At 43.8% G+C, this 20122-nt stretch overlaps 1 protein-coding gene across 1 annotated transcript in view; it reads right to left on the bottom strand.

The window, feature by feature from the left end:
* SMARCD2 (SWI/SNF related BAF chromatin remodeling complex subunit D2) overlaps positions 1-10808 on the bottom strand; it is a 31029-nt gene extending 20221 nt beyond the window's left edge. The window contains exon 1 of the mRNA XM_075277143.1: positions 10154-10808. Coding sequence (XP_075133244.1) covers positions 10154-10252 — 99 coding nt within the window. The 5' untranslated portion in view covers positions 10253-10808. The remainder of the gene's footprint in view (positions 1-10153) is intronic.
* Positions 10809-20122: the final 9314 nt, after the last annotated feature.

Below are 20122 nucleotides of genomic sequence, written 5' to 3'. Positions count from 1 at the left end.
TGCACTTTGGTGATGATTTTTGAGGAGTATTTTGCTTCGGAAATCTAAATATCTGCCAAATCTGTAGATTAAGGCTGGGTTCACATGGGGTCACACAGTCCTGCACAGAGGTCTTTTTCTCTGCCGTTTTCAGTTTTGAAACGGCAGACACTCGTCGTACTCCATTATAGGCCCCCAAGGCCCTAGTGTGAACCTAGTGTAAGAAATGAAGCAGTTGCTAAATATGAAACCATATTCACAGCACATGGTCTTATTGATCTCAAGGCTACGTCCCCATGTTTAGAAACGCAGCGTTTTTTGGCTGCTCCGGAAATACAACGGAAACAAACACTGTTTTACAGTATCTTCAAAGTGAATGAGATTTCATTTAATCTCACCCACACTTTATAGAAGCCTTAGGCCGCGTTCAAACTGGGTTTTTTGGACCGGATTTTGACACGGAATCCGTGTCAGAATCTGGCTCAAAAAACCGCCTCCGATTGATTTCAATGGGTTCCTTTTTCACAAGTGGTTTGTTCCCTTTCTTGACACAGATTCAGCTGCGGACGTCGATGGCACGACACTCCCAACCGACTAGGCCCATTCATTTGGGCCTAATCCGGAGCAGAATGCCGTGACTGGATGCCGATGCACTGTATACACTGCACCGGCATCCAGTCACGGCTAGCTGTTTTTTAGACCGAATTCTGAGGCGGCCCCCGCCTCAAAAAAACAAAATACCGCATGTGAACCCAGCCTAAGGCCTCCTGCACACAATTGTAGTGGTTTTAACTGTTTGTGAATACTGATCCACAACAAACATGTCAACAAAGACTTGTACGATTCCCTACACTGCTCTGTTCCATAAATGTGGTCACAAATAGGACATGTTTCACATTTTGCAGTCCTTGAATATGGCACAGAGACACAGCCACAAAAATTGCCCAGTGGCGGCACACACTCGTGTACAGGAGGCCTAAGTCTAAAATGCAGACACAAAAAATGGGCATGTGAAGAAGACCTATAAATCCAGTTTCTAAATATCAAATACATATAAATACATCTGATGCAAAGCATTTACTCATATGCCCGTGTGCTAGAATCGTACAATATGTACCAGGCAATGCAAATGATGTGACAAGCCGCTCTACATGTGTACAGATTGACCATGTTAAATAGGAAATCAGTACCTGCGGAGGATAATTAGCTATGTGATAGGAACCTGACAGTACATCAGACCCCTGTAATTTACACTGCCTAGCTCCGTGCCCCTATAGGAGAGAGGTGAAAGTGCTCATTATAATCAGACTGCTGGACGAATATAACTAACAAGCATTACTTCTGACTGCATGAAATACATACAACCGTAATGGATATGTTTGCATTTTCAATTTTATTTTTAATTTCCTATAGTGCAGCGATTTCACCTAAAACCTTTTGGTGGGATTTACAAATAGCATTTTGTTAGATCTTTTTATAGCCCTTTTTGTGACATATTTTAGTTTACATTTAGCAAGCTTTTTTCTACGTCTGTGTGATGGAGTCCTAAGAACACAACTGAATTTTCTGAAAATAAGCCAATGCTTTGAATTTCAGTAGAAATACGATGCCGAGAAGTTCACACAGTCGCAAATCCGCATGCTGGTTAGCCCCTGTATAATGGAACTTATCCACATGTTGCTACTCGATGCATTTTCTGGGCAAAACTGCATCAAGAATTGACATGTTCTTTTACTCCATGTTGTAGATGTCAAATTCCACATGCACAAAAAGCAGCAGCATGTGAACTAAGTCTGTAATTACCAAGTACTGTGAGTACTGCAATGTGTTATACATATCAATTCTTAATCCTACTAATATTATTATATTATATTATAAATATTACATATATATGTGAAAGTTTGTGTGTTTCAAGTTTGTTTCTCAATTACGCAAAAATGGCTGAACGGATTTGAATGAAGTTTGGCACATAGTTTGTAACCTCAATTAAAACATAGGCTATTTTTATCCCAGTAAATGACATGGCTTCACGACTGTTATGAATTTATGTTCACATACTATATTACACTGTTCTTGGCAGCAGCTTATCTCAGGTTCTGATAAAGCCAGGTCTGATATCTCTCTATGTATACACACAGCTAACCCTCAGTCCATTATCTATATTCATTTGCATATTATCTGATCTGCTCCAGGCAGTGCTGACACACTGGATGGGAGAACTCCTTTAATCCAAATTGGCAGTTTACTACTTTTAAACATGCTGGGAAAAAGAAAATCTAATTTGTTGCAAAATTTTAAAACGACAGCTATGAAGGTAGCCAGAAGTCAACAGAGTTCTCCTGTAGCTGAGGGGGATCATTGGCGCCAACAACACGCTTATTATATGGCGTCCCAGTGAGCTGCTTAGATGCCAGAACAATCACGGGCACAGCACAAGGAATTCAGCGGCAGTCCAGCTTGACAGCTTAAACGCCAGAGCAGGCGGATTATTAACACCAACAACACGCTCATTATATGGCTTCCCAGAGAGCTGCTGAGATGCCAGAACAATCACAGGTACAGCGTGAGAAATTAGTTCAGCGGCAGTCCAGCTTGACAGCTGCCGAAACGCCGGAGCAGGCGGATCATCAATACCAACAACACGCTCATTATACGGAATTCCCAGCGAGCTGCTGAGATGCTGGAACAATCACAGGCACGGCGCGAGGAACAAGTTCAGCAGCAGGACAGCTTATGAGCTGCTGAAACGTCAGAGCAGGCAAACCATTGAAGGCAGCAATTTGCTGAATATAGGCAGATCATCGACGCCATCAACATCGGCGGATCATCGACACCAACAACACGCAGACGAAGTCGTGGGCAGAGGCTAGTAGATAATATTTTCTACACAGGATACATGATGAAAATCAGCCATGTGAACCAGTGACATAGCTATAGGGGGTGCAGCAGTAGCAGTCTCTAGCTGAGAGGCCCCAAAGGTCCCTCTGCCAAATAATATATACCACTACTTCAAAAGGCACAAGGTAGGTAGGGGCCCCATTACAGATTTTGCACTGGAGCCTCAGATATTCAATTTTTGCCTCTGATGTGAACATGCCCTTAAACTGTATGTATTGGGTTTGCTGCCAATATTTTCTAAAACAACAGAAATGACTTCCGTGATGGGTGCTGTGTGGGTGCTATGTTTCTAAGGAGACTAGCTCTGTAATGGTGAGACATAGCTCTGCACAATTTTATTTTTATGTTGGCTTTAAACTGTATGGGTACTCTATCATGGCTGTGTGCAAAAATAAGCCATAGTACGATCATTTACTTGTGTCTTTTAGAGCAGTTTTCATGAGTTTTACTCATTCACTTTGTGTTCTGCTTTCGGGCATGTTTGAAAGGCCTTTCTTTTCTTTACTTCTCCTTGTGAGCCTTCCTCCCTCCTCTTCCCTTGCTCTCTCCACTCCCCTAGACCAGGTGCGCTGTTTACACGCCTCACCTAGCTGGAAAGACCAGATTCCTCTCCAAAGGCTGAGCAGTGCATGCTGGGAGTGTCTGTTACACTTAACGCTTCTATTGCTAACGTGGGAGGGAAAGCAGACAAACAAGGCCAAGGTGTAGTGGAAGATGTTACTGAGTATAAGCCATAACTCTCACTTCCTCTTCCTTCATTATAGAAGTACTATATCATTTAATAGCACATATTCATGTAACACATACACACTCTGCATATAACGTGTATGTCCTTGGCCAGTGCATGCTAAACTGACTTCCTTTCTTACTTGTTGCAGCGTTGCAAATGTTAATCTTGTGGTTGGCCTGTGTCATGCGGTAGTCATATGGCACTGTTGCTTGTGAGCCGGGGAGGGGGAGGTATTAGTTTAGGGAAAGTGAAAGATACCATGGTGGAATGTTTTATCTAAAAGCAAATTCTTCTTAATATAAAGTGCAGTATCTGAGACAACATGCACTCATTAACCCATTTAACCCCAGGCGGTTTCCTTTGCTAGCACTAAGTAACCTATAGTGCATCAGGAACAGGGGGGGGGTGGCACACTCCGTATGCTACACAAATGAATGAATAGGCTGAATATGTCTTCAGGGTTTAGAGGTGAAGTGGGAACTTGCAGCGCTATATAGATATTCTGACTTAGCCCTAAAAGTGATCACATTTGGTGCAACAATTGTAGGACACTGGGAGCTTTACTTTGCAAAAGCTGAGCAATGGCTAGTTGGAGACACTGGTGTCCATGATGGAACACGGGGATAGTTAGAGTGGCCACACAATACTGTGTTTATAGATCCATGCATACTTGTCGCACAGTGTTTGTTACTTGATGTTGGCAATCTAAAGGTGGCCATTTGTGAACTTGGGAATTCATACGCAATACATCAACAAAGTAAAACTGGAATCCCTCTTTAGTACATCACTTTCCACGTCTCCTCCTTTCCTTTACCTACAGTGTCTTTAAGTCATTCAACACCAGTGGTGTAGACAAGTCGAGACACAGCAGTCAGACAAAGGCCTAGTCAGTATCACTGCTCGGCAGGCATATTATAATGTGCTGCCTTCTAGCTCTTGGCTTTTTGGGTAATCCCGCATCAAAGGGCACACCCTGGATAGCCCCAGTCCCAGTATATAGGAACTGTTGTTTTAGGCTTAAAAACAAGTTAGTTATGTCTCATTGAGGGTTAAATTGCTGTGGAGTTAAAAGGGGTTAAATCACTTAAATTTCTGCTTACACCGAAGAATGTTAATTAAAAGCGTCTCTGATGCAGAAAATGTTTAGCAATTAAAAGTTACTTTTTATCAGTCTTGATGTAATTAGGGAATTTTAGGATAGGGTATAATTGGAGCGAGTACGGAGGTTTCACTACTGTATGCAGTGCTATTGAAGGAAGCGGTGTATAAAAGGCTGGACTATTAAAAGCTAAGCTTGTCAAAAGGTTTGGCAGTGCACAAGCAAAAAATACAAGTGTGTTAGTGCAAAGGTCTATTAGACGAACACCACACTCTCAGCAGACGATCTAATGTGCATAGCGTGTGTCTAAATAGCAAATACCAGGGGAAAAAAGAATCAAGTGTATTGGATTTCACCATGAACAAACCTTCTTGTTCTCATGAGAGATAAGCTGCGACATGAGGTGTCGAACCACATCCTTGTCTCCACTGAAAATACATGCATGCTCGCCTAAGCAAAGCATGCATATGTATTGGGGATTGGAAGGAACAAATGTCTGAATGAATGTTTGGGAAAAGTGCTTAGCCCAGGAATTTAGTTAGGCCTCAGTTCTAAGGTACCCTTGATTACCGAAAAACGTTTTGCTCTACGCAATAAAAATCTACACTTTGCACATCTGACGTGTGACGTTCCATCTTTGCTGGCCTCAGTTCTAAGGCACACCCCTAATGCACTTCTCCTTTTCTCTGGCAGCAGCAGGCAAAAGGGCGTTATTCTGAGCTATTCAGTTAGAGGTGGGCAAGGTCATAGCGCCCAGAATCACAGTCCCTTGCCTGAGATTGCCCACCTGACAGTACAGAGCCTTATTATCATATCAGGCACCAAAACTAACAGCAATGATTGCTCAAGATCAGTGATTGCTAGAGAAATAATTGTAAACGCACTGGAGTATTTAGAGATGAGCTAAGAACTGGAGTTGGTGAAAGGTCCTCTTGGACAGACTAAGCCTGATACCCGGGAAATTGGTATAGTATAAGCAATCTGAACACAACCATGAGACTGAGGCCTAAAGCACTTCGGCTTTATTCAGCAGTGTGTGGATGTGATTTATTTAAGTCCCATGCGCTACCCTGGCACTGTAAGTGGTAATGGATTAGCCCTCCAATACGCCACATGTGGCCCTGACCTTGGCGTAGATTCACATAATGTTTTGAAGTTTTTTTGACCTTGAATTTTTTGACAGTTTTCATATTTTGTTTTTTTAACACTTGTTGAAATGGTCTACGTATACCCCTGCTACCTCTTGTGTCACCTTTTACTTTATAGATTGTAAGCTCTTGTGCGCAAGACCCTCACTACCATTGTGTGAACTGTGTAAAATGTATCATTATTATTATCCATTCAGTGGCCAAAAGTCACGGGAAGGCGTGTCCCAGTGCCAGTTGTTTTAGATATAATGCTCAAACAGTGTGCCGCAATGCAGACTATGGCGCTAGTGTCGTCAGGATATCTGAGCAGTCTGATGCAGACAGGTGTCTCATGAACATGGCAGCACATTATGAGTTAAGTGACTTTGAACGTGGGATGATAATCAGTGCAAGACGCATGGGGCACAGCATTTTGGAGAGTGGCCGGGAATTTGGGTTTCCGAGGTCAACAGTGTCTTGGGTGGAACTGCAATATCGCAGAGACAATGTTGGCAGCCGTGTAATCCGGCACACCGGTCGACCATGAGTGTTCGATGAACGGACGTCACCTCCACAGAGTAGTAAGGGACTCTCGATTGTCTATTGTGGGTCAAATCGCCGCCGATTTGAATGTGGAGCGCCAGGACCCCATTTCCACCAGGACTGTACACTGAGAACTGCACCACATAGGCTTCAACAGTCGACGCCCGACCCGTGTCCCTTTGCTGACGTGGCAACACAGAGCTCGAAGACTGGCACGGGCCCGCGACCGTCGTCATTAGACCATGGAACATTGGCGGCATGTGGCATGGTCTGATAAATCTCGGTTCCAGTTGAACAGAGCCGATGGGCGTGTGAAAGTGTGGCGTATGCCCCATGAAGCCATGGATACTGCATGCCAACAGGGACGTGTCCAGGCATGAGGTGGCTCCGTCATGGTCTCTGCCATATTCACATGGTCGCAATTGGACCCCATTATCTGAGTGCAAGGATCAATGACCGGTGCTCGATACGTGCAACCTATGGTAGACCATCTGCAACCCTTTCTGGTGTTGGAGTTCCCTGATGGGGATGCTACATACAAACAGGACAATGCAACATGTCATCGCTCGGTGGCACAGGAGTGGCTTAATGAACACACCAGTGATCTCACGACCTTTGATTGGCCTGCCCGCTTGCCTGAACTCAACCCCATAGAGCATTTATGGGATGCTGTGGATACCAGTGTCCACTCCATGAACCCAGTGCCAACTACACAGGACCAATTGTGGGCTGCAGTGCAGACTGCGTGGATCAGTATCCCTCCAGAACTCTTCCAACACCTCGTGGAGTCTATGCCTCATCGTCTTGCTGCAGTTATCAGGGCTCGAGGAGGGGTGACTCGCTATTAACGGCGCGTCTAGTATCTTCCCATGAGTTTTGGCCACTCAGTGTAATATAGTGGAGATTGTTTTGGGGGTTTTTTATCCACAGAAATATCTCTTCTTTCTAACAATGTCCAGTGAGAGGGTAAGGGCTGTTTCACATAACCGTGTTTGGGCTGGGAAAAATGGTTTGTGTACTGGCCCAGAATGTGCTGGCCCGTAAAACAGCTCGGCTGAACTGAACTCAGCATGTCAGAGAATGTTCAGCACAGCGGTGTTCAGACAGATAAATCTGTATAGTACATGGACCATATTTTCTGGCCCCAATATGCAATCTTATGTTATGTTTATGCAATTCTTTCACTCTGATTTTGGCATGTTTTCTGCTTCAGAATCAGCATGAAAAAATGCTTTCTACCTCCCATTGTTTCTGATGTGAAACCTTGTAGTAGTTCATAGGTTGCAAGTTTCCCACAACCTGAACTGAATTCCCATGTTGCGGTAAGGCCCCGTTCCCACGGAGTAACGCGCCGCTCATTTAGACACGTAAGCACGTGTCAGAGCGAGGCGTTACAAAACAGATCCCATTGACTTCAATGGGTGCCGACTTATGGCCGCTACACATTGAAATCAATGGGTTATAAAGCCTCCCATTAATTTCAGTGGAGCCATAAGCCGACACCCATTGAAGTCAATGGGATCTGTTTTGAAGAGCCTCGCTCTGACACATGTTTATAGGTCTAAATGAGTGGCGCGTTACTCCGTGGGAATGGAGCCTAAAACAGCAGAATAACCCATCTTGTTTCAGCGTTGAACAGAGTACTAAAACATGGCACGTGACCATACTCAGATTACCCTTCTTAAATGGGGCTAACAAGCACTCGGACCCCTAGCAGTCACAAAAACCACAGAGGCTCACCCACAGGTTTCATGCAAAATACATGGAGTAGTCAAATTGTTGTTTTTTTAGTGTGAACAGACCCTTAGAAGACCACTGCTGTAAATAATTATGCATCTTTTGGATGGAAAAGTTTTACATTAAGGCCCATTTACATCTGCTAGTATTGTACTCAGCATTTCTAAGCCAAAATCATCAGTGTACATAAACTATCATGGAAGCTTACAGATTCAGTGTCGTGCTAGATTCAGTAATGGGTAGTTAGGGTAGTTCCACATAACTGTGATCTCATAGTCGACCGTGATTAAATGACACGGGTAGCACCCCGGCCATGCTTCTGCAGGCCATTCATTCAATGAGTGAGAGTCATGGAAGAACGGTTGCAAAACCGGACAGGAATAGGACCTGTTCTGAGTTTTGTGGCCTGGACTGTCGGTCCACACACGGGACCGTGTAATTTACAGTTAAGTGCGTGGGCCAACAGTAATGAATGGGTCAGTGTGCTACCTGGTAAAAACCCAGCTAGAACACTGACCCACGCAAGGGGCGTTAGGTTAGTTAGTTTTCCCAGCCTGAACAGTATAAAGGGAGCGGGACTCCTTGCAGTATATCTATCTATGATGTTAGAATCCTCTGCCTCCTGTTGCGGTTTTGGAAATTGAAGCATGCCAATTATACCTATGGAAATGCCAGCGGTTTCCCTATAGGTATAACTAAAACAGAAAGTCAGCAGAGTAAACATCTACAGACTTTCTGTAAAAAGCGCTGCGGGAAAAACTATGATGCGGTGTCACAGCGTTTTTTTCTCGCAAGGTTTTTCTATTGCAGCCCGCAACGTGGGGCCATAGCCTCATAGGTGGAACTAAGTCGTCAGAAGTAGTAGAAGTCGAGAGCAGCTGTCAAAAACCAACATATACATTTTTGATGGCTGTTTTGCATTTGCGTGGCATGTTTTTTTTAATCAAATCCTCATATAGATAAGTCTATTGAATGATCTATGTATATTGACAGAAATAGGACATGTTCTACTGTGACTAACTGTTCATGTAGTCCATTAACAAAAATTGTGTGAACAGGCCCATAGGCTTACATTGGTCTTAAATTAGCCAGAGGTGGAGTTCTCCATGATGTTTTCACCTGTCATCTGTAGGATAGGTATTGGAAAGTACTCAGTAGTTCTAGGTCACAGTATTAAAGAAGTGGCTTGTTTTTAATATCTAGAACAGTGCAGACATTCGTGTTACTAAGGCCGGAGGGTCCATTCACACGGAGTAAACGCGCGCTCATTTTGACAAAAATACACGTGTAAAAATAAGACTCCCATTGACTTCAATGACATGTAAAAAAACACGTCAAAATACATGTGTAAAATGTCATTGAAGTCAATGGGAGTCTTATTTTTACACGTGTATTCTTTACACGTGTATTTTGCCAAAATGAGCGTGCGTTTACTCCGTTTGAATGGACCCTAATACACATGGCAAAGAGCTTGCATGTCGGCACCTGGAGCCTTGTGCTATGTAGCGGTATGCCATACCATATCCACTTGGGTTTTCCGCCCTAGTAATAATGCTTTACATGGCATCTGATGGAGCGCTTTATATTCATATGGCCCAAGTATACAATTTTTTTTTCTCAACCTATCAGAATATCCAGTACAAGTTATTTGATAGTACATAAACCTGACCTGAAAAAAGTGGTATCATCATATACAGTAGTCTGGATTATAATACATGCAAGTCAAGGATAGAGAACCTTCATAAAGAAAGCCCTTCCGCCAAAAAAATCTATATCTTAATATTCTTCTTCTGATCAGGTGAAATCCCATATATGTCTCAGCTCTGTGCTAACAGTAGTGGATTATCAGACATCTCTGGATTTCAGATGTTGGATATGAGGCGTCTCACTATTTTGGGGTCTTGTGTAGCTGTCAATATACTTTGCGCTGCTGATCTGGATACTAACAAGCTGTAAGGAACTTGCTGGTACATTCTTGCAGTAATACACAAAAGTAAGATAATATAGTAATATCTAGGATTACTAATATTTTCATCTTACCTGGTAAGGTCCTGGCGGACTCCTGTACAGTCCTGGGTTTGGACCCCGCATCATATTCATTAGGCTTCCAGGTGGTAAAGGTGGACCTCTGGAGGACATGAAGAGGGGACAATGCCCTTAGTGAGGCTGTGTTCACACGGTGCGTCTGCGGCAGCCTTTGTGTAGATGTGAGACCTCTATATATAGCGGGGCTTCTTGTATTCTTCCTGCCCCATACAGCGTGTGCTGTACTGTAAGATATGTTATATACCCTTCTTAGGGTAGCATGCAGGATATGTCCAGCACAGTGCAGCTTCCTCGTGCGTCTTCTCAGTACTCAGGCACCTCCTTTGTACAAGTCTTGTGCAATATAGAGCTGTACAACCTCCTTGGGCTTCCTCTTGTGGGAAACTTTAGTGCTGTGTATAGCTGGCCTCGTCCTATGTGCTCGAGTATACTGCAGCCTCCAGTGTGTATACAGTCCAGCCTCATGTGTATACCTCCTCCACAGTGCAGCCTCCCCCACTGTGTATCTGGTACTGTGCTGAGTCTTCTTACTGCTCTTGGTCTCATAGGAAGTTATTGGAAGGCTTTTCTGTTGGTGTCATCACTTCCAGAGAGCTGTTTTGCAACAAACCTCCCATCTCATCTCTGCCCTCCCTGTTTCACCCCTTTCCTCCTCTTCTTATCTCTCCCCTCCCTTCAGCTTCTCCTCCTTCTGTCATCTCCTCCCTTTCTATCCTCTTCAATCATCCCCAACCCTCTCTCCACCCTCACCCCCTCTTGCTGCCACTCCTCCCCTTTATTTGCCCTGTGTGTGTCTGTTGTATGTCACTTGTGCAGTTTTTCTTTTCTTTGCACTTATCTTCTAGCAGCCTCCTCCTTCCAGCTCTGCCCTGCCCCTTACTGGTGTCCTGCCTGATCTGGCACTGCAATCTGACTCTACGCCCTGTCCCTGCCCTCTCACCCCCTTCTGTGTCCCCTCCCCTGTTTTCTGTTCCATGTGCTTTGCAGACTTTGATCTGTTGTGTCCTCTCCTCTTTGCCGCTGGTTCAGATGGTAGAGTCATGCATGCTTCCTCCCTGGTCTATGTGCTACTAGTAATATACTACTAGATATATACTTATATACTTAGCCAATAGTGCAGATAGATCAGTCGTTTCCCAGGATGGATAGATCTGCTCAGATTGTGCCACATCACAGCTGATCATGCTTTAATGGCACATTTCTGTATTCTCCCCATCTATTCACACAGTAATATTTTTCTCGCATAAAGATATAGCAGAGCACAATCCTCAGAGTCTGTTAGTTGTTTGCAAGCTTATTCCACCTCAAAATTCTCCTGCAACATACTATAGTGTGAACATATCCTTAAACAGTCGAGGTTGATGTGAATAAATGCCTTTTACCGCCTCTGTTGCTGAGATATTAGTTTTTCCTGCTGTGCTATTGAGCTATTTGGTGTCACCATTTCTCTTATTGCACCTATGACCTATACTTTCCAGTGCCCAGTCCCTCTATCTCTGCCTGATGCTGTCAATCATAGCAAATAAGTAGCATTTCGGCGCTCCCCATTTTACGTTTTCACCCTATTAATATACTGACATAGCATCTAGCCAATGGCAGTGTGAGACAGGTTGTAAAATTCATTTAAAAAATCTCACATTTATTAATTGAGCTGACTTTCGGTTTTAGTTATTTGGCAATTAGTTGACCAGCCCTAACTCAGGCTAGGTTCACACCAGCCCTTGAACTCCGTTCAGGTTTTCCATCCCTGATCCCACTTAGAGGGTCTTTCATGTCCTCAGGCACATGCAGTTTTATATACACCGCACTGTCGGCTGAAATCAGCACACTGTTGGCTTTCCCGTTATGTGGCCTGGGACAAGAGATATCGGTGCCATTACTGATCTCTGCCCACTGTCAGGAGGGCATTCCTTCTGCCCCCACTGACTGTATTCGTCCATAGATTAGTACTCGGAGGCGTTCTTCACAGACTAGAGTCATTGCTGGGCAGTAAGGAACGTGCCGTCTGACAGTACAGAGCTATGGAAGAGTATTATCAGGGGGGCGTTCCTCACATCCCAGCTAGACTGTCAGGAACGCCCTTTATACAGTTGGCAGAGATCGGTAACGGCACCGATATCTCTTGCCCTGGGGCACATAACGGGAAAGCCTACTGTGCACTGAATTCAGTGCACTGTTGGGTTTCTAGCAGTAAATAAAACCTCATGTACCCAAGGACATGAAAGGTCCTCTTTAGAAAATGGGGAGAGAAAAGTCCTGCAAGCAAAACTTTTTTCCAATGTACGAGGTATTGGACTGAATTCTGCACTCAGCGGGAGTCTAGAATTTTTTCTACTTCATATTCTAGTTCCCCTTGAATCACCACCGGCTCAGGTGGACTGGGCGAAGGAAGGACGGGCGAAACATATTTCTTCAAGAGCAACTTATGAAAGACATTGTGGATACGGAAAGTATTAGGAAGTTGTAATTTAAAAGAAACTGGATTAATACGTTCTGTGATGACATAAGGCCCAATATAACGCGGCGCAAATTTCCCTGAGGGAACTCTAAGACGCAAATTCTTGGAGGACAACCAAACTCGATCTCCCACCCTGTATTCTGGACATGATATTCCCGTCTAGCCTTGGTATCCAGCGCTCCCAGCTGCATAGGCTCGTCCCCAGGGGTGACAGGAGGAGAATTAGATTTTTTAACAGGAAGAGAGTGATAGACAGAAGGTTTAACAGAATCAGACCCTACCCTCTCTTTACGTCTGTCCTGGAGTCTCCGGTCAATGCGAACAGCTAGGGTCATGGCCTGTTCTAAGGTGGAGGGATCCGGGTGACCTACCCAAACATCTTTAACTGAGTCATTGAGACCTTGTTTAAAGAGAGCCCTCAACGCTGCATCACACCAACCTGTGGTTATACTAAGTTTCCGAAATTCAGAGCAATAAAGTTCAGCGGAACGTTTACCCTGCCGGAGGGTAAGAAGTTGTGACTCAGCAAGTCCAGTTTGGTCCAGCTCTGTGTAAATGGCCCCCAAAGATTTGAAAAACTTTTCTAAATCTGTCCACTCCTCTGCCTCGGGGGGAAGTTTAAGGGCCCAAGTCTGTGGATCCCCCTGTAAGAGAGAGATGACCACCCCCACCATCTGAGCCTGAGATGCATGAGGGTTGACATGAAAGTATAACATGCATGACTCCCGAAATGTCTCAAATTTCCCTCGATCCCCAGAAAAACGATCCGGGAGTAACATTTTAACCCTGGGAAGGGAAATGACATTAGTAGGTGTAGCAGCAGCCTCTGCTTGTTTTTGGGAGAGGTTGTGTACCTGATTAGCCAATTCAGACACCAAACCTGCTAAACCCTCCATCCGAGATACCAGGTCTTGCACAGAAGCCATAGTATGAGGGAGAAAAAAAAAGTTTTTTTTTTTTTTTTTTTATGGGCTTGTTATTATGTTAGGGAACCCTGGAACAGGGACACAAGAGACAGTGAGCCCTAAGCTTATGTCCCCCGCTCTCCCTTCCTATTGCCAGGCCCTATCCTACATAATAGGTGGCAACCACGAAGACGTTCCCTCCCTGAGTATGTGACACACAAAACGCAGACAAGACGAACAACAACAATGGGAAGTCAACTTAGCCAAGGGTCGGTAACAGTCGGGCAATACAGTACCAAATCGGAGTCCAAAAAGAGAAGTCAGTGAGGAAAGCTAAAGGTCAAGTATAATAGAGTAATCAGAACAGAGACAGTAAGAGCAGCTATGCGCACAGCAATAACAAGCACTGGTGTGACTGGGAGCCAAGGCTATATAGGGAGGAAGAACCCGCCAATGGAGTTGACAGGACGGCAGGCTGTCAATCACAGGGCAAGGTCAGATTAACCATTAGAGGATCAGAACCAACTGAAGGTGAAGGAGATGGTGTGGTGGGAAATCAATTACCAAAGAAAGAGGCATAGGGCGGTGTTCAGACAGTGCAAAGAGAAACCAACAGAATAAATTACAACCGAACACATCTCCTGCGCTGCAGCGTGCGGCCGGATGATGACGCCAACGCCTGGATGGGCAAAGATGTTACAGGTTGGCTTTCCATTTTTCAAGTCACCAAGTGGACCCAAAGAACGAAAAGCTGAACAGGGGTCCCAGTGGTCGTGTCCTCCAGAGAGCAGACACTTCAACACCTGTGGAAAATCTCTTTAGGCGCAGAAAAAAATGCAGGGTTTTATAGTCACAGCAAAGACTAGCAAATCCCATCCTCACTTTGCGGAAAAATACGCACAGCGGACATGCTGCAATTTCCAAAACAGTTGCAGTTTTGGAAATTGCAGCTTGTCAATTATACCTACAGAAATGCCGGCGGTTTCCCTATAGGTATAATTGTGTCAGAAAGTCTGCAGAGGAGTGAAAAGCGCTACACCCCTACTATAACTTTAGGCAGATATAACTGTTGAAGATTTGGGAGCAGGTTCTGCCCCTGAATCCGCAGCAGATTCTACTCCGAATATGCCTACCATTGTTTTCAATGTGATGAAGAGATGGCTGGAGGACTTGGAAAAAAATCAGCACTGTGCTCGAGCTTGCTGGGGATTCTGTGGCTCATTCTGGCTGTGGATTTTCACAGTTCACATCTGCGTTCGGCAAATCCGTTTGAGATCAGTATTTAACATCTTCAAAAACTGATCTGGACCTTCAAACGGTCCAGATTAAAACTGTGTCAGGGCTGGTTCATACCTGTGTCCGGTCTCCGCTTTGCAGGTTTCAGTCTTCTGCCCGAGAAACTGGACAGGAGACGGAAACCGGCAGTCACTTTTCAAACCCATTCATTAGAGTGGGTTTGCAAAGTGAGCGCCTGTGAGCGTCTTCTGGTCTCCGCGTCAAAACTTTTTTTTTTTTTAACCGGACACAAAGTCGGACATGCGAGACTTTGTTTCTGGTTAAAAAAAAACCAAAAAACTGTTTCGCCGAGGAGGCCAGAAGACGCTCCCGGGCGGACACTGACTGCCGGGTTTCCGTCTCCTGTCAAGGTTTCTTGGGCAGAAGATGGAAACCCACAAAGCAAAGACCGGGCGCTGGTGTGAACACGCCCTCAGTATGTAATCAATCAGTTTTTTTTTTTCTTCCTCCTTCATTCTGAACATGCACAAAACAGACACAAATCGATTGCTATCGATATGTAATCAGGGCTCGTTCACATCTGCGCCCAGGTCTCCGTTCTGCAGGTTTCCGTTTCCTGCATAAAACAGAGGCAGGATACGGAAACCTGCAGGATTCTTTCTCACCCACTCATTTGAATGGGTGAGAAAACTGTGCGGCGGTGAGCGTTTTATGCTCTCCGCCGCGAAACCGGGTTTTATAATCCGGACACAGAGTTGGACATGCAATACTCTGTGTCCGGATTTTTAAAAAAATGGTTTCGCGGCGGAGAGCATAAAACGCTCACGGCCGGACCCGGTCTGTGGTTTCCGTCTTCTGGCATGCAGAAGACGGAAACCACAGAACGGAGACCCTGAACGCAGGTGTGAACCTAGCATCAGTATGTAATCCATTTTCCATAGACCTCAATGTTAAAACAAAACGAATTAGTTGCTGTCCGTCTGGAATCCTTATTTTCAGTACGGAGACAAAGTCCTGCAATTTCTACTTTTCTCTCCGCGCAAAAAAACTGAAACCAGATGGAAATGGCACAAATTGATACATGTGGATTACTTTTAAAACCCATTGAAATCAATGGGGTTTCATCTGGACAGTTTGAAATCAGATTTGGAAGATATCAAACACTGATTTTGAATGGATTTGCTGAATGCAGATGTGAACCAGGCCTCAGGAGTCACTGCCGATTAGGCTCATTCATCTGGGCCTAAACAGCAGAGGAAAGCCGCTACCGAATGCCAAATATATGGCAGTGGAAAATTCCTCTTTATTGTCTGCCGTGTGAACGTAGCCTTAGGAGCTATCACTTCACTTCATTATGGAAAGGTTGTTTCCTCACCTTCTTTACAGTTCTTCCGTAAACCGTTAGAGGCAGTTAGAAAACAGGAAGTAGCTGACGCGAAACTTGTGGTTCTTAGTGTTCTATTAAATTGTTCAAGTTTAACATCTCTGTGTTTAAAAATAAAGAAAGAAATGTGAGCTGGCACATCGTAAACTGGAGCGCAGATTTGTTGTGACCATATACTTCACTTCTGCTGTTGACGGGTCCACAAAACAGGCAGATTGCAGCATATGTTAGGAACAAGGCTTCTGATTTCTCACTAACAAATACTTAATCAGTAGGATGCCAAAACATCTGTTAGCTGGTAATTACAGTGAAGGTATACGCCGCTGCTGCCGGATCACAATAAGCTAAGAATAATCTACTAGGGTCTGTTCACATGATGCGGCTGCGTGGCAGGGAAAGTCATTTGCTATTTACTAATCACCACTTGGGCTTGTCAAGAAACGGCAGCAAAATAGGGTGAAAAAACATGCGTTTTATACGCTGCAGGTCATTTTTATGTAGCTTGCTTTATATGGCTGCCTTCACACGGAGTTTACGCTCCGCTCATTCAGAAACGTAAACTCGTTCAGAGAGAGCGGTGTAAAACAGATCCCATTGCCTTCTATGGGTGCCGGCATACGCGCGTATCACATTGAAAGCAATAGTTAAAAAAGCCTCCCATTGATTTCAATGGGTAGTACGCGTAAGCCGGCACCCATTGAAGTCAATGAGATGTTTTTTACGCTGCTCACTCTGAACGAGTTTACATTCAGAATGAGCGAGCGTAGACTCCGTGTGAAGGCTCCCTATAACTGTTTTTAGGGGGTTTATTGGTTTTATCACAGTCTTTTGCCACATAATTTTCAAACCTTTGTGTGTATAATCTCTAAAAGCACAGCATGCCTAATTATATTTTTGAGGGATTTTTTTTTCCATTTTTATAGTTTGAAAAAGTATTTATTGAAATATTGCATGGACATAAAACATTCGTATCCGCAAGGTAATGTTAACAGAACTACAAAACTGCATAAATAAAAGACATCAGAAATACACTATGGGACAACTGTTAAGCCTCCAAAATCAATAGAAACTTGACATAAAATACAAAGAGGGAAAAACAATATGAGGCTAAGTCCCCACGCGATGACCCGTTTGTTGTAAAACAGTTCTCTGGAAGTGATGAGACCAACAGAAAAGCCTTCTAATAACTTCCTATGAGACTTATAAAGCGCTGCAGGAAAAGCTGCGGTTCTTCCTGCAGCACTTTAAACAGAAATTTGGCAGAGTTTTCCTCAGCTGACTTTCTGTTACAATTATATCTATGGAGAAACCGACGGTGTTTCCCTAGATATAATTGACATGCTGCTATTTCCAAAACCACCCATTTCCGCTGCGGGAAAATCATGACGTTTCTGGCTCGTAGGGCCCCGGCCTTACTGTCTAAGTCTAAAGCCCCACTTTGCGAAAATCTAGCTTTTTTTGTTGCAGATTTTGTTGTGTTTTTTTGAGCCAAAGCCAGGAGTGGATTGAGCAGAACATAGAGATATAAGAAACTTCCTATATATTTTCCATTCCTTTTGTAGCCATTCTTGGCTTTTGCTCAATAAAACTCAACAAAATCTGCAACAAAAAAACCTGCATTTCCACAACGTGGGGCCTTAACCTAAAACCAACATGGGAGAACTAAGGGTAAGTTCACACAGGGTTTTTTTGACCGGATTTTGATGTGGAGGCCACCTCAGAATCCTGTCCAAAAACGACTAGCCACAACTGGATGCCGGTGCAGTGCATACAATGCACCGGCATCCAGACGGACACTCCGCTCCGGATTAGGCCCAAATGAATGGACCTAGTCGGGAGGGAGTGTCTTCAGGCGGATGCCGTGAGGCGAATCTGCCTGAGAGAATGAGCATCTCACTTCTTTTTTCGGGAGCTGGAACAAACGGCTCCCGGTAAAAAGAACTGACCGTCTCCCATTGGTTTCATTACGCATAATCTAAGGTAACAATCAGAGCTGAAGGCAATACGGTAGTCCTGGGATACCAGACATGTCAACCCAGGGATTCCAAACCTTACCATAAAGTGGGGAGCATTGGAGATGGAGGCGTTAATATTTTCATTAGTATTATGGTATCAATTGTTTGTTCTTTTTATTTCTTTTTTATGCTGCTGTAAGTGTATTTTTGCTGCACAATGTTTTAATGTTTTATCATACAGTTTTAAAATAAAAAAAGGGAATTTTTGTACCAAGATGCTGCACCAAAACCAAAAGTAGGCGGAACGAATATTTATGTTTATGAGGTATGGTAAAGTTTGTAGTATCAGAGGGCCCTCTAATGGCTACAATTGGTTATGCTTTTCTTTTTTAATGTAATTTTTGAAGCTATTGCATATATATGGGCATCCGTTTTGTTTTCAGTTTATGATGGCTGAGTGTCATCGGTTTTTACATCAGTTTTTAATGGGCTGAAAAAAAAAAGGATAAATTTCATTGGTTTTTCAATTTTGACCAAACCCAGACGTCAACCTGTTTTACACCCGTTGGATAAACATACAGCATGTCCTGTGACTTTACAAGTGGCCAAATAGTGACTGCAGCATTCACATACCTTACAGGCATCTGGTGCCAGCAGTATGGCATGTGACTGCTGCGAGCCCTGATTGGCTGCTACTGGCTGGTCGTAAATAAAACACATTAGGACAGTTGGAAAGGGTGAGTACAGTGGGGTTTTTTTGTTTTGTTTTTTAAATACCATTTGTATACATTTTTATAATTTTTTTTTTTAAAGATGGATAGTTCCTTTTGGATTGGGGTCAGAGAGTCCGGATTTCTATTGATCTTGCATAATTGTAGGCTCACTCTGTACTAGTCTGTGATATCTGTCAATTGCAAGTGTTGAACTTGCTATAGTGAGGAAGCTCCCAATTGTATGGCCCTTATATTCTTTAATGGAGGGCATCAGAGAAAAACTTTGGACATATCAGCAAAAATTTGTCTGAAATTCTCAGGCAAAATAAGGCTAGGTTCACACATGCACAATTATCTACGTTCAGGATTTCCTTCCCTGAATCCATTTAAAAGCAGGACTTTTCTCTTTGCATTTTTCTGCCCTTTTTAGGACCCCACTACAATCTATGGGGTCCTCTGGTAACTACTTCTTTAAGTGAGTTAGGTTTCCGTTCTGGGGTTCCCCAAGCAGACCCACCAAACAGAAACCCGAATGCAGGTGTGAGCCTAGTATAAATGATACACATATTACTGAATTCAATTTGGTATCTAAAACATTCTGAAATATCTAAGAGTCCATTCACATCAGCGTTCGGGTTCCCGTTGGGGGGAGTCCACATTAAAAAGCGGTTGTCTTAGGAAACCACATAGACCCTATAGACAATAATGAGGTCTGTGTGGTTCCTGTACGTAACATGCAGAGACCACACGGACCCCATTATAGCCTAGGGCCTGAAGTCAATGAAGAGGCTGGTAACAGTGCCACTGGTAGACTAGGGTAAGTAGAGGAGTAAATGCCAGCTAATGTAGTGGCGTGGTTATTGTCTTTGGTGGTCTAAAATTAGTGAGAATAGCTTCTTTTATCTCAGTTCCTGACTTTATGGAACATTTTGTTATGCTGTCACACGTAGTTAGCAGTGCTCATTGATAGAGGTAACTCTTTCCTGTAGGGGTACCTCTAGACATATAAGCCCCTTTGGGACAAGGGGTGGCAAAAGCTTTTCTTCTGATCAGCTGGAAACCTAACATTTCTTCATTAAACTTTTCCTTGACTGTAGCTTTGCCTTGAGAGTGTTAATACCTTCTAGATACACTGTTTCGGTGGACAGTTGCCATGACGACTGACTGCATTGTTATTCCTCTCCAAATTTAAATCTCTTTTACCCAATAGACATTTACGATTTATAATCCAAAATCCTTCATGAAGGTAAAAAAAATGAACAAATTATTGCAAACTGTCAGCGATCCATCAAGGTCAACTCTTAGGACCAGT

Source organism: Leptodactylus fuscus, chromosome 6 (genome assembly GCF_031893055.1).
Source record: "Leptodactylus fuscus isolate aLepFus1 chromosome 6, aLepFus1.hap2, whole genome shotgun sequence".
Lineage (NCBI taxonomy): Eukaryota > Metazoa > Chordata > Amphibia > Anura > Leptodactylidae > Leptodactylus > Leptodactylus fuscus.
Note: the sequence above shows the minus strand (reverse complement) of the source record. Positions and strands in the feature narration are given on the sequence as shown.